The following is a 15,838-nucleotide window of genomic DNA, read 5'->3' as shown; positions in this document are numbered from 1 at the left end:
AAAATATATATATTACAATGCATCTTTACTTATTCAATTGTGTTTTTGTTTAATTTAGTATGGAAGGACTAGTTATGAGACAATTCAACATCTATTTGGCAGAGCGATTACCGCTATCGACAAAGACATCATAATTCCTATTATCCATATCTTGCTTGATTGATGTGTTTCTTTACCGCATATGATATTAAATGTTAAATGTAGTTAACCATTTAACATTATCAAGGTTGAAAAGTAAACTTTCAATCCAAATCAATTAATAAAATTCATAAATTTTTATTTTATTAAAATATTATACATATCTTGAACCAGGGTATACTCAAACTAAAATGCAACAAATCAATTAAGAGTTCTCTGCTCGATTAGGCTCCATGCCTGTAAATGTAATGTGATCATCAATACTAGGCTCCCCGACTAAAAATATAATCATAACAATGCAGAACTCCCCCTTGTAAATAAATCATGGTACATGTTGCGACTTCGGCAAGTGCACTGGTCGTACAAGTAATAGAGTGGTAAAAGAAAGGTTGTCGATCCCACGAGGATTGATTTATCAAGCAATAATTTATTTATATAATTAAAGTTGGATCGATCTTGGAAGTCCTTGAGAATATATTTTGAATTAATAAAACAGAATTTAAAAATTATTTTTGATTTTCAAGATTAAAAACCAAGAACGATAAAAAAATGAAAGAACACAAATAAGAACGATTTAAACTCAATTAAAGACAAGCGTAGTTAGGCATTTGATTTCCCCAACGTTTTCCTAACAAGTCTACCCTTTCTTGCAATCAACATCCAAGATTAAGTTATTAACGATTCTTTCTAAAATTGATTAAATCACAATCCCTTAGTAATTTAATCCTTTACTTTATTCAAAAGCCTAATCCCTTAGTGCCTTTTTCCTAGTGTAAGCATTAACGCAAGAATCATAAAGTTATAGAATTTGTAAGCCTATGCCTAGATCATACAAACTCTAGCAATTAATCAATCGGAATCAAGACACCAACATCCCTATTGTCATGCAAGATTAATGTGTTTATCTATGAGTGATCAGTTCATAAACAAAGCTAGTCATGGGGAAACAGATTAATTGCATACCTCAAGTTGTGAATATAAATTACAAGAAAGATTCAACAGCATTCAGGAATCCATTGGTTCCATCTCGCCCTAACTACAGAAAAAGAATGTTTATTTTACAGTACAATATTTCTGGTTGGAATAAAATGATCGATCAATTGATTGTATATGCAAAAAAGAAGCTCTACATTATTCAGGATGTAGATAAAAGGAATTATAATGTCTATGCATCTTGTGGTAGTTGTTTTGCCAAATAGATGTAGAATTCCCCCTAGCTGCGATGGTAAAGTCGCATTTGTCTCTTGATTGATTCTAGGGTCAAAGTTTCGCCATCATTAATCTTGACAGTACCTAGTTGTGGATAACAAAAACATTCCGACAACGTAACTTTCCTCATTTCCTGCTTCCTTTCCCGTTCCATATATCTTGGTGTTGAAGTACAAAAAGTCCTTGCATCCAAAATTAATCAAAAATAAAATAAAATTAGAAGTGAAGACACAATACAATATATGTCTTCCGACAATTGCATGGATTATTCAGCAATTATTACTTTAATACAAATCAAGCAAACAAAATTTAAAAAATAATCTATCATGAGAATGATGGCGAATATTTAAATTCACTTGTCCATAAAAAGTTGCCTTAACAACACTAGTGTGTATACGAGCAGTGCCGTAGATGAGATAACCATCTTTTTGGACATGAGGGGAGTTGCTATCACCATTTTTTTGGAATAGTATATTCAACTTGTAACAAATTGAAAACTATTTGTACTCATATAATCCCAACAAATTAATTAATTTTGTAATTCAATTGACATTGAAAAGTGTAGTTAAAAATTAAGTGTATCTTCGTAAGTTATTTACCTTGCACTTGTGGATTGTTTTGGAGCCATTCAACATGACCTTATCGGTGGAATCAAGCATATAAACCTTAAGAGGGACTTGGAATTTGTCCTAATCTATCCACCTTATTTTGTTTCTTAGGGATAGCCTTCTAGTAGGGGCTTCAAATCCCTCTCTCCATTTGCATTGTAACTTGTTATGGCAACAAAAGATTCCTCCCTTATAATCCTAGCTTAATTGTTTGCCATCAACACCCTTTGTGGTACTAAAGATATCCTTTGTGATATTCATAAGGTCACATCTGCATTCTGAACAACTTTTTCTATCTTGTACGCCACGTGTATCAATGGCCATGATATTGAAGAACCATTTCTCTTCAAAACCATTAAGAATTCCTTCTGGGTTACCTACTAGCAAAAAGATATGGAATGTTTGAGGTTGTTCCTTGTGATTCATTTCCCAAGCCCCAATAATGTGGCAGATTACTACCTTGGCATGTGCCTTCGTTTCTAATGAAAATGGATCTTTCAAAAACACTCTTAGTTGTTTTTGGATTTTCAAAGTATCTAAAGCAAACCAATGATGGATATAAGTTTCGTACAAAGGTACACATTTCCCTTCTTCATCAATTAGTTCAGCATCAGAACTGTTGATCCCAACATGACCTCGTAGAAAATCAATATCTGTCATTGATGTGTCTTTTGGGATCTCATAATACGACTCTGACTTTTTTTAGACTCATTAATTAACATATTAGTTTTCTTCAATGATGTTTGGAGTAGAGTTTCGGGATCCACACAGGAGTATCCTGTGCTCGATAGAAACACTAGTATTGAAGAGGAAAGCATCAACGCTTTAAACATAAACATCTTGTTCACTTGTACATACGTAAACCATTAATAATTATCACATATTTTTTTTTTGTTTCCAATTATCACAAATTATATTTACGAATAAATTTTGTATTCTAATGTTATTTTTTCATGTAACCTTATAATAAACAATTCAAGATTAAAAAACAAATATGCTAAAAAATTGGATGACAAGAATTGCATATAAGACGAGGGAATGACCATGTTAGAGATTTGGCCTTTGCCGAAAGTCCAAGCAATTTTTGAAATTTTAAAATAATGGTTGGAGATAAAATATTTGTGGATAGATATGTATTTATTTATAGTAGAAATTGGAAATATCATATCTAGCGTAACTTGATGCCAATTCAACATAAACTTGATTTTACAGGCAAGGGGTTTGCGACTCTGCAAGCCGTTATGCAACTCTTGATAGTTATTTATAGGAGAGGGACAACAACTAGAAGATTATTGAGTGTTTATCTCAACAAAAATCATAAATATATGTCATATTTTTTTTTTTACCTTTTCTTTTGTTGTTGTTCCTGTTAGAGTTCTAACAAAAAACTATAAAGTCATATGAAGGGAACTTGGAATTTGTCCCAATCAACCCACCTTATTTTGTATCTTAGGGAAAGCCTTCTAGTTGTGGCTTGAAATCCCTCTCTCAATTTGCACTGTAACTTGTTATGGCCTCAAAAGATACCTCCCTTATATTCTGGGTTTAATGGTTTGCCATCAACACCCTTTGTGGTACTAAAGAAATCCTTTGTGATATTCATAAGGTCACATCTGCATTCGGAACAACCTTTTCTATATTTTACGCCACGTGTTTCAATGGCCATGATGTTGAAGAACCATTTCTCTTCAAACCCATTAAGAATTCTTGCTGGGTTACCTACTAGCAAAAGGATATGGAATGTTTGAGGTTGTTCCTTGTGATTCACTTCCCAAGCCCCAATAATGTGGAAGATTACTACCTTGGCATGTGCCTTGGTTTCTAATGAAAGTAGATCTTTCAAAAACACTCTTAGTTGATTTTGAGTTTTTAAAGTATCTTAAAGCAAACCAATGATGAGGTAAGTTTCATACAAAGGTACATGATTCCCTTCTTCGTCAATTAGTTCAACATCGAAACTGTCGATACCAACATGGCCTGGTCGAAAATCAATACCTGTCATTGCTGTCTCCACAACTTATCCTGGTCCCATTTCAAACTTTTCAGACACAAAAGTGGCTGACATGATGTGTCTTTTGGTATCCTCATAGTATGACTCTATGACTTTTTTTAGACTCATTAATTAACATATTAGTATTCTTCGAAGATGTCTTGAGAAGAGTTTCGGGATCCACATAGGAGTATCCCGTGCTCGATAGAAACACTAGTATTGAAGAGGAAAGCTTCAACACTTTAAACATAAACCTCATGTTCACTTGTACATACGTAAACCATTAATAATTATCACATATATTTTTTTGGTATCCAATTATCACATATTTTATTTACAAATAAAGTTTATATTCTAATGTTATTTTTGTTGAGGAATCCAAGTGTGAATGATTGAGTGAAAAAATCTCACATTGGTTAAGAATGGACTAAGTGAACACCATATAAGTGGAAGGACCCATGCACCTAATGCCTTAAGGTTTTGGGTTTGATTGTGGTGTTCCGAGCCCACTTAATGTTGCTGCTCACTTGGCCCATCGTTGGTGGTCTCTCTCCGCCCTGAGCTTCTCGTGCACGGCCCAACAATTGGTATCAGAGCTAATGGTCGAGTAAGAATATACTAAATGAGCACCATATAAATGGAAAAACCCATGCACCTAATGTTTTATAGTTTTGGGTTAGATTGTGGTTTTCCGAGCTCACTTAAGGTTGCTGCTCACTTGGCTCATGGCTGGCGGTCTCTCCAAGCCATGAGCTCCCCGCGCACGGCCCAACAATTTTTTCATGTAACCTTATAATAAACAATTCAAGATTCAAACGTAAATATGCTAAAAAATTGGATGACAAGAATTGCATAGAAGACGAGGGTAGATATGGAGGTCCAAGCAATTAGAAATGGAGTTATTTATTGTAGAAATTGGCAATGTCATTTCTAGCGTAACTTGATGCAAATTCAACATAAACTTGATTTTACAGGTCCCGGGCATGCGACTCTGCAAGCCGTTATGCAACTCTCGATAGTTAATTATCGGAGGAACAAAAACTTGATGACAATTGAGTGTTTATCTCAACAAAAATCATCTGTATATGTTAGATTTTTTTTTTTTTTTTAGTTGTTGCTTTGAGAGGTTCTAACAAAAAATTATAAAATCATATGAAGGGAAATGTTATCCCATATAAATAATAGATTCATTTTTTCTATCGTCAATATAAATAATTTATCTACATTTAGTTTAAAATGACGTCGTTTTGAGGCAGAAATTAAGGTATTTTTGTAATTTAATTTATTTCAGGAGTAAAATAGTCTTTTTTATTATAATTTTTTTAATTTTATAATACAAAACAATGTCGTATTTGGAGTGAATATAGATAACTTATCTACATTTATTGTAAAAATATTAAAACCATAAATAATTCAATGACAGAGCTACGACCTGGGAGAGGCAGAGAAAAATAATGCCAAATTTTTTAGATCTTTCTGTTTTTAGTGAGTTTCAACACACCAAATAAATTTTCGCTGATAATTTCAACACACCAAATATATTTTCGCTGATAATTTCAACATTTTCTTTTTCTATTTCTTTTTTCCTTTCAACAAATTCACAGATCTTTTCTCGAACTTCTTACCTAGACAATATAAGCATCCAGTTAAATAATTTTTTTTATACAGCTAAAATTTAGATTTAAAATATTTTTTTACCAAATATTTTGTTGAACTTTTTCAAAACAACTTCACTAGTTGGGTTTCAAAATTTTTGGTAAAATCGATTCAAATTTAAAAATCAAAATAATATTCATGTATTCGAAAAAAAAAAAGATTGATTTATATTTCCTCTTTTGGATTTTCCTCACCTATCACATCTAAGGATTGCGTTCAATATGGTTAGAGCTTATTTATGTGTTTTCTATCTCATAGCAAACAAAACTTTCCTAACAAGGGAATCTGTTGTATATATATGAATTGTCAAATAATTGCCCCTTAGCCAAATTATGGTAACTGCATGCACCTGTTATATCTTTGCAAAGTTTCTCTATCCTCTACCCAAATTATGTTTATGCCCTTTACTCATTAAATTAAAATGAAAACTAACTATATACTAAGGACACATGTTGGTCTTATATTTACCCACTTTATTTTTGGAAGGGGTTTAAAACTTTAATCCCGGAATCCGCTCCGAATTGAACTAGCCGCCAAATGATGAACCAATTGAAATATCTCCAAAACATAAAATAAAAAAGCCCTTCATAATTTAATGAAAACAATCATAATGCGTGCACATAATAAGGCAATAGGTTTCATACTTGTTATGTAGCACCGATACCGACACATGACACGATACGACACGACACCCTGACACGTTAATTCTAAAATATGTTAGATTTCGACACGTTAGGACACGTTTTGATATTAAATAATATTTTTAATTTATGTAGTGTATAATATATTTAATATTCAATAATTTAACAAAAAAAAGAAACGAAACTTATAATATTCATATATTTTGCAAAAAAACATAATATATCCTAAATATTTATATTAAATTCAATAAAATGATAATCATAATCATATGAATCTAATAGTTTGAATTAAAAACTCAACGCAACGCAACCTTTGAACTTTTTTTAAAATTTCTATAACGCCTGTTGGAGTGTCGGGGAGTGTCGGAGTGTCAGAGAGTGTGGGAAGCAGTGTTGTTAAACCCGACCCGGGCATCGACCCGGTCGGGATACTGGGTCACTGGTCGGACCGGTGGGTCACTGGTCGGACCGGTTGCCCGGATATATATAGATATATAAAAATATATATAAATACGAATATATAAATTCAATTTTATCTTCCGTATCTAAAACAAATTAAACAAGGTTCACTAAATAAGTTAGAAAAATGAAGCATAAATAAATAAAAGTGCATGCTATTACTATGTCAATTTAAATGGCAAAGAATCCCCATAAACATACCTCTCAATGACATTGAACTCATACTTTTCAAATTCAACTACATTAAAATGACATATGTCACATTCTCTAATTTATTATTCCACAAATTTGAAAACTAAGAGGTCATTGTAGAAGAGTATACTAGCAAATAAAATTATAAAAAGTTGTTAAAATGAGTATTACATTTTTTTTATAAGATGAAACAATTTTGGTTTTTTTTTTTTTAAATGCATGACCCGACCGGGTCACATCACCGGGTTTGGCCGGGTTTGTCTGGGTTTTGACCGGGTTTGACCGGGTCGATGCATGACCGGTCCAATGCTTAACCCGAACCGGTCTGATGACCGGTTCACCGGGTTCCGGGTCAACCCGGCCGGGTCGGGCCGGGTTTGACAACAGTGGTGGGAAGTTCGGTGCTTCGTAACATACTTGGTCTCATCATAATTCACAATTAGAAATAAAACAAACAAGAGCCATAGCAGTTCCATGCTATCAAATAGACAAAGTTTGTTCCATGTACCAATATATTAAACCATCTTTCCTAACAAATATACTTCGATGGATGTATACATTATGTCCAATAATAATACAATAATGTCTTAGACAAATCTTGTATTTCAATATAATGATTCATACATGCATGTAAGGATAAATTTGAAAATAGGACGCTTTGAGAAACATATGCGTCATTGAATTCGTAATTTCAATAGTTAATAATTACATTTATTAATGATCAACATTTTTTAGTTGGCATAATGTTTGTACTACACAAATGACCGGTAAAGTCTTGGACGGTAATTTCTTCTTCAAGGGATCAGCTATTATAAGATTGGTGTTAGTATATTTTATAAACACTCTACGCTTCTGAACCTCTTCTATAATGGCAAAATATTTAAATTCTGTATGCTTAGCAGCTTTTGAATAATTGTCATTTTTAGAAAGCAATAATAAAAAAGATGTTTATACATTAAAAAATGTGTTTGGAGAGAGGGGGGGTGGTTCAGAAATTTACTTTAGATGTATTTTATTAATTATGTGCCAAAACTTTGTTAACAAGCTAATTACGTATTCTAAAGGATCGGAGCTGTGTTTGCTATGTCGGCTAATATGTAATACAGGGGTTACCATTTTTCTTATCTACATGATTCCCACACTTACGGTTAACAACTTTAACAAATTAAAAAAAAAATAACAAAAAACACTTAACTAATTTGGCCATAAAAAGGAAATTATGCCATCTAGACGATTTTTGATGAGATAAACTCTCAGCTGCTGACGTCAACTTGATATGCCCATAAATAGCGCTCCATAGAATTGTTGAATGGCTAGCATAAAGTTCAAGCATCTAGAAACCACTTTCAAATAAATTCAAAACATTTGAGACGCTCAACAGAAACAAGCATCTAGAATCTATGTTGAATTGGCATTAAGTTACGCGGCTAATTCATTGCCAAACAATCTACTATAAAAGCAATAAACTCGAACTCCTTATGTACACAAAGTTATCTCCACCCATTATATTAAAATTTCAAAAATTGGTTCTACCTCCGACAAAGACCTTTTGTCCACAATGATCATCCCTTCATCTTCTTGTCATGTGGTATGCGATTTTTGTTTCCAAGTTCATCTTACGCTTTATCTTCTTTAAACTAACTTAATGTGCCTGCCCTTTAAATATGTTTACATAAAAGAATAACATTACAAATATTATCCATAACTAAACATGTAATAATGATGCTTTGCACACAGGTAAACACAAGGTTTATCTCTAAAGCGTTGATACTTCCATTATCAATCCTAGTGTTGCTATCAAGCACAACATACTCATTTCAAGAGAAAACTTGGTTAAATATTGAGTCTCCAAAAGGGCATAATGGAGTCAAGTCAGCTACTTTTGTGTCTAAAAAGTTTGAAATGGGACCAGGATCAATTTTAGCGGAAGGTTTTTTTGATATTGAGTTTCCAAAAGGTCATGTTGGAATCAAGAGTGTCGATGCTGAACTAATTGATGAAGAAGGGAATTCTGTACCTTTGTATGATACTTACCTTCACCATTTTTTTATCATAAGATACTTTGAAAATATTACCTTGTCAAAGAATCCTAAGGCTCGTCAGAGTAAACTTGAAGGTTTCATTTTCAAGAGAAATGAAGGCCCATGCTACGATTATGTTCTTCCATTTTATTGGGGCATGGGAGGTGAATCAAGAAAAACATCCTCAAACATTCCAGATCCTTTTGCGGTAGAAATAGGTAACCCTGCAGAAATTCCCGATGGATATGAAGAGAAATGGCTATTAAACATAATGGCAATTGATACACGTGGTGCACTCGATAGGGAAGGTTGTTCTGAATGTAGATGTGACTTGTTTAATCTCCCAAAGGACTTTTATAATGTCACAAGGGGCACTTATGGCGAACCATTGACCAAGGATTATAAGGGAGGAATGTTTTGTTGCCAAGACAAATTTCAATGCAAATTGAGAGAGGGTTTTCAAGGCCCAAGGAGAAACCTTTCCCTAAGATACAAAATAAGGTGGGTTGATTGGGACCAACACCAAATTCCTGTGAAGATTTATGTACTTGATTCAACCGATCAGGTGAGATCAAACGGATCCAAAGTAGTCCATGAGTGCCAGGTAAATTAATAAATTATTCATGAAGTAGACTTTTCAATCTTAATTAAATTCAAAATTAAAATTCTTCAAAGCAAGCACTCAGCAACAAATATCGATTAACTTGTTAGAGGTAGAATATACTGTTCCCGCGAATGGTAGTAATGACTCTCCTCATGTCCAGAAAGCAAACATCCCAATGCAAAAAGGTGGTTATCTCATCTATGCCAGTGGTCATATGCATTCAGGTGCTATTAATGCAACTCTATACGGACAGGTAATTAATGTTCATTATTTTGTATCATTTTCAAATAGTCTTTATCATTTGTTGTAGATTATGCTTTATTAAGCTTTGTGTGCTTGATTTGTTTCTTTAAGTTATAATTTAGCTTGACTCATACTATTGTAATTAAGAAGTCAAAAATATATATATTACAATGCATCTTTACTTATTCAATTGTGCTTTTGTTTAATTTAGGATGGAAGGACTTTATGTACCTCAAAACCAAAATATGGAAAGGGTAAGAAAGCAGGAGATGAGAAAGGTTACGCGGTTGGAATGTCCGTTTGTTATCCAAAACCAGGTTCTATCAAGATTAAGGATGGTGAAACTTTGACATTTGAATCCAGATACAAAAGTGGCTTTCGAACAGGAGTTATGGGACAATTCAACATCTATTTGGCAGAGCGATTACCGCTATCGACAAAGACATCATAATTCCTATTATCCATATCTTGCTTGATTGATGTGTTTCTTTACCGCATATGATATTAAATGTTAAATGTAGTTAACCATTTAACATTATCAAGGTTGAAAAGTAAACTTTCAATCCAAATCAATTAATAAAATTCATAAATTTTTATTTTAATAAAATATTATACATATCTTGAACCAGGGTATACTCAAACAAAAATGCAACATATCAATTAAGAGTTCTCTGCTCGATTAGGCTCCATGCCTGTAAATGTAATGTGATCATCAATACTAGGCTCCCCGACTAAAAATATAATCATAACAATGCAGAACTCCCCCTTGTAAATAAATCATGGTACATGTTGCGACTTCGGCAAGTGCACTGGTCGTACAAGTAATAGAGTGGTAAAAGAAAGGTTGTCGATCCCACGAGGATTGATTTATCAAGCAATAATTTATTTATATAATTAAAGTTGGATCGATCTTGGAAGTCCTTCAGAATATAATTTGAATTAATAAAACAGAATTTAAAAACTATTTTTGATTTTCAAGATTAAAAACAAAGAACGATAAAAAAATGAAAGAACACAAATAAGAACCTTGACAAGCGTAGCGAGGGATTTGATTTCCCCAACGTTTTCCTAACAAGTCTACCCTTTCTTGCAATCAACATCCAAGATTAAGTTATTAACGATTCTTTCTAAAATTGATTAAATCACAATCCCTTAGCAATTTAATCATTTACTTTATTCAAAAGCGTAATCCCTTAGTGCCTTTTTCCTAGTGTAAGCATTAACGCAAGAACCATAAAGTTATAGAGTTTGTAAGCCTATGCCTAGATCATACAAACTCTAGCAATTAATCAATCGGAATCAAGACACCAACATCCCTATTGTCATGCAAGATTAATGTGTTTATCTATGAGTGATCAGTTCATAAACAAAGCTAGTCACGGGGAAAAAGATTAATTGCATACCTCAAGTTGTGAATATAAATTACAAGAAAGATTCAACAGCATTCAGGAATCCATTGGTTCCATCTCGCCCTAACTACAGTAAAAGAATGTTTATTTTACAGTACAATATTTCTGGTTGGAATAAAATTATCGATCACTTGATTGTATATGCAAAAAAGAAGCTCTACATTATTCAGGATGTAGATAAAAGGAATTATAATGTCTATGCATCTTGTGGTAGTTGTTTTGCCAAATAGATGTAGAATTCCCCTAGCTCCGATGGTAAAGTCGCATTTGTCTCTTGATTGATTCTAGGGTCAAAGTTTCACCATCATTAATCTTGACAGTACCTAGTTGCGGGTAACAAACACATTCCGGCAACGTAACTTTCCTCATTTCCTGCTTCCTTTCCCGTTCCATATATCTTGGTGTTGAAGTACAAAAAGTCCTTGCATCCAAAATTAATAATAAAAAAAAAAATTAGAAGTGAAGACACAATACAATATATGTCTTCCGACAATTGCATGGATTATTCAGCAATTATGACTTTAATACAAATCAAGCAAACAAAATTTAAAAAACAATCTATCATGAGAATTATGGCGAATATTGAAATTCACTTGTCCATAAAAAGTTGCCTTAACAACACTAGTGTGTATACGAGTAGTGCCGTAGATGAGATAACCATCTTTTTCCATTGAGATGTTTGCTTTTTGGAAATGAGGGGAGTTGCTATCACCATTTTTTGGAATAGTATATTCAACTTGTAACAAATTGAAAACTATTTGATACTCATATAATCCCAACAAATTAATTAATTTTGGAATTCAATTGACATTGAAAAGTGTAGTTAAAAATTAAGTGTATCTTCGTAAGTTATTTACCTTGCACTCGTGGATTGTTTCGTAGCCATTCAACATGACCTTATCGGTGGAATCAAGTATATAAACCTTAACAGGGACTTGGAATTTGTCCTAATCTATCCACCTTATTTTGTTTCTTAGGGAAAGCCTTCTAGTTGGGGCTTCAATTCCCTCTCTCAATTTGCATTGTAACTTGTTATGGCCATGATATTGAAGAACCATTTCTCTTCAAAACCATTAAGAATTCCTTCTGGGTTACCTACTAGCAAAAAGATCTGGAATGTTTGAGGTTGTTCCTTGTGATTCATTTCCCAAGTCCCAATAATGTGGAAGATTACTACCTTGGCATGTGCCTTCGTTTCTAATGAAAATGGATCTTTCAAAAACACTCTTAGTTGTTTTTGGATTTTCAAAGTATCTAAAGCAAACCAATGATGGATATAAGTTTCGTACAAAGGTACATCATTCCCTTCTTCATCAATTAGTTCAGCATAGGAACTGTTGATCCCAACATGACCTCGTAGAAAATCAATATCAGTCATTACAGTCTCCACAACTTATCCTGGTCCCATTTCAAACTTTTCAAACACAAAAGTTGCTGACTTGATGTGTCTTTTGGGATCTCATAATACGACTCTGACTTTTTCTAGACTCATTAATTTACATATTAGTTTACTTCAATGATGTCTAGAGTAGAGTTTCGGGATCCACACAGGAGTATCCTGTGCTCGATAGAAACACTAGAATTGAAGAGGAAAGCATCAACGCTTTAAACATAAACATCTTCTTCACTTGTACATACGTAAACCATTAATAATTATCACATTTTTTTTTTGTATACAATTATCACATATTATATTTACGAATAAATTTTGTATTCTAATGTTATTTTTTCATGTAACCTTATAATAAACAATTCAAGATTAAAAATCAAATATGCTAAAAAATTGGATGACAAGAATTGCATATAAGACGAGGGAATGACCATGTTAGAGATTTGGCCTTTGCCGAAAGTCCAAGCAATTTTTGAAATTTTAAAATAATGGTTGGAGATAAAATATTTGTGGGTAGATATGTATTTATTTATAGTAGAAATTGGAAATATCATATCTAGCGTAACTTGATGCCAATTCATCATAAACTTGATTTTACAGGCAAGGGGTTTGCGACTCTGCAAGCCGTTATGCAACTCTTGATAGTTATTTATAGGAGAGGGACAACAACTTGAAGACTATTGAGTGTTTATCTCAACAAAAATCATAAATATATGTTAGATTTTTTTTTTTTTACCTTTTCTTTTGTTGTTGTTCCTGTTAGAGTTCTAACAAAAAACTATAAAGTCATATGAAGGGAACTTGGAATTTGTCCCAATCAACCCACCTTATTTTGTATCTTAGGGAAAGCCTTCTAGTTGTGGCTTGAAATCCCTCTCTCAATTTGCACTGTAACTTGTTATGGCAACAAAAGATACCTCCCTTATATTCTGGATTTAATGGTTTGCCATCAAACACCCTTTGTGGTACTAAAGAATTCCTTTGTGATATTCATAAGGTCACATCTGCATTCGGAACAACCTTTTCTATATTGTACGCCACGTGTTTCAATGGCCATGATATTGAAGAACCATTTCTCTTCAAACCCATTAAGAATTCCTGCTGGGTTACCTACTAGCAAAAGGATATGGAATGTTTGAGGTTGTTCCTTGTGATTCACTTCCCAAGCCCCAATAATGTGGAAGATTCTTGGCATGTGCCTTTGTTTCTAATGAAAATGGATCTTTCAAAAACACTCTTAGTTGATTTTGAGTTTTTAAAGTATCTTAAAGCAAACCAATGATGAGGTAAGTTTCATACAAAGGTACATGATTCCCGTCTTTGTCAATTAGTTCAACATCGAAACTGTCGATACCAACATGACCTGGTGGAAAATCAATACCTTTCATTGCTATCTCCACAACTTATCCTGGTCCCATTTCAAACTTTTCAGACACAAAAGTGGCTGACTTGATGTGTCTTTTGGTATCATCATAGTATGACTCTATGACTTTTTGTAGACTCATTAATTAACATATTAGTATTCTTCGAAGATGTCTTGAGAAGAGTTTCGGGATCCACATAGGAGTATCCCGTGCTCGATAGAAACACTAGTATTGAAGAGGAAAGCTTCAACACTTTAAACATAAACCTCATGTTCACTTGTACATACGTAAACCATTAATAATTATCACATATATTTTTTTGGTATCCAATTATCACATATTTTATTAACGAATAAAGTTTATATTCGAATGTTATTTTTGTTGAGGAATCCAAGTGTGAATGATTGAGTGAAAAAATCTCACATTGGTTAAGAATGGACTAGGTGAATACCTTATAAGTGGAAGGACATATGCACCTAATGCCTTAAGGTTTTGGGTTTGATTGTGGTGTTCCGAGCCCACTTATTGTTGCTGCTCACTTGGCCCATGGTTGATGGTCTCTCCCCGCCACGAGCTTCCCGTGCACGGCCCAACAATTGGTATCAGAGCTAATGGTCGAGTAAGAATATACTAAATGAGCACCATATAAATGGAAAGACCCATGCACCTAATGTTTTAAGGTTTTGGGTTTGATTGTGGTGTTCCGAGCCCACTTAAGGTTGCTGCTCACTTGGCTCATGGCTGGCGGTCTCTCCCCGCCATGAGCTCCCCGTGCACGGCCCAACAATTTTTTCATGTAACCTTATAATAAACAATTCAGGATTCAAACGTAAATATGCTAAAAAATTGGATGACAAGAATTGCATAGAAGACGAGGGTAGATATGGAGGTCCAAGCAATTAGATATGGAGTTATTTATAGTAGAAATTGGCAATGTCATTTCTAGCGTAACCTGATGCAAATTCAACATAAACTTGATTTTACAGGTCCCGGGCATGCGACTCTGCAAGCCGTTATGCAACTCTCGATAGTTAATTATCGGAGGAACAAAAACTTGATGACAATTGAGTGTTTATCTCAACAAAAATCATCTGTATATGTTAGTTTTTTTTTTTTTTAGTTGTTGCTTTGAGAGGTTCTAACAAAAAATTATAAAATCATATGAAGGGAAATGTTATCCCATATAAATAATAGATTCATTTTTTCTACCGTCAATATAAATAATTTATCTACATTTAGTTTAAAATGACGTCGTTTTGAGGCAGAAATTAAGGTATTTTTGAAATTTAATTTATTTTAGGAGTAAAATAGTCTTTTTTATTATAATTTTTTTAATTTTATAATACAAAACAATGTCGTATTTGGAGCGAATATAGATAACTTATCTACATTTATTGAAAAAATATTAAAGCCATAAATAATTCAATGACAGAGCTACGACCTGGGAGAGGCAGAGAAAAATAATGCCAATTTTTTTAGATCTTTTTGTTTTTAGTGAGTTTCAACACACCAAATAAATTTTCGCTGATAATTTCAACATTTTCTATTTCTATTTCTTTTTCCTTTCAACAAATTAACAGATTTTTTCTCGAACTTCTTACCTAGACAATATAAGCATCCAGTTAAATAATTTTTTTTATACAGCTAAAATTTAGATTTAAAATATTTTTTTACCAAATATTTTGTTGAACTTTTTCAAAACAACTTCACTAGTTGGGTTTCAAAAATTTTGGTAAATTTGATTCAAATTTTAAAAATCAAAATAATATTCATGTATTCGAAAAAAAAAAAGATTGATTTATATTTCCTCTTTTGGATTTTCCTCACCTACCACATCTAAGGATTGCGTTCAGTATGGTTAGAGCTTATTTATGTGTTTTCCATCTCATAGCAAACAAAACTTTCGTAACAAGG

General features: G+C 33.0%; 2 protein-coding genes across 2 annotated transcripts; one reads left to right on the top strand and one right to left on the bottom strand.

Annotated features, from left to right (window-relative positions):
- Positions 1 to 2,153: 2,153 nt before the first annotated feature.
- On the bottom strand, positions 2,154 to 2,615 carry LOC133313505 (uncharacterized). The gene has a single exon (XM_061514892.1). The coding sequence runs from the start codon at positions 2,613 to 2,615 to the stop codon at positions 2,154 to 2,156; it is 462 nt and encodes a 153-aa protein (XP_061370876.1).
- Positions 2,616 to 8,612: 5,997 nt separating this feature from the next.
- On the top strand, positions 8,613 to 10,212 carry LOC133313494 (uncharacterized). Its single transcript, XM_061514881.1, has 3 exons — positions 8,613 to 9,518; positions 9,679 to 9,771; positions 9,973 to 10,212. The coding sequence occupies exons 1-3, from the start codon at positions 8,613 to 8,615 to the stop codon at positions 10,210 to 10,212; spliced, it is 1,239 nt and encodes a 412-aa protein (XP_061370865.1).
- Positions 10,213 to 15,838: the final 5,626 nt, after the last annotated feature.

The sequence above is a fragment of the Gastrolobium bilobum genome, unplaced genomic scaffold (genome assembly GCF_033153095.1).
Source record: "Gastrolobium bilobum isolate Gb01-03AN ecotype WA unplaced genomic scaffold, APGP_CSIRO_Gbil_v1 utg39263, whole genome shotgun sequence".
NCBI classification, from domain to species: Eukaryota; Viridiplantae; Streptophyta; class Magnoliopsida; order Fabales; family Fabaceae; genus Gastrolobium; species Gastrolobium bilobum.
Note: the sequence above shows the minus strand (reverse complement) of the source record. Positions and strands in the feature narration are given on the sequence as shown.

What these genes read in the sequence shown, in the direction of transcription:
- LOC133313505 (XM_061514892.1), bottom strand. Translation starts at nt 2,615, where the DNA reads ATGACAGATATTGATTTTCTACGAGGTCATGTTGGGATCAACAGTTCT.
- LOC133313494 (XM_061514881.1), top strand. Translation starts at nt 8,613, where the DNA reads ATGATGCTTTGCACACAGGTAAACACAAGGTTTATCTCTAAAGCGTTG. An exon ending in AAGTAGTCCATGAGTGCCAG is followed by an intron (nt 9,519 to 9,678) that starts GTAAATTAATAA and finishes CCTCATGTCCAG; the next exon opens with AAAGCAAACATCCCAATGCA. An exon ending in ATGCAACTCTATACGGACAG is followed by an intron (nt 9,772 to 9,972) that starts GTAATTAATGTT and finishes TGTTTAATTTAG; the next exon opens with GATGGAAGGACTTTATGTAC.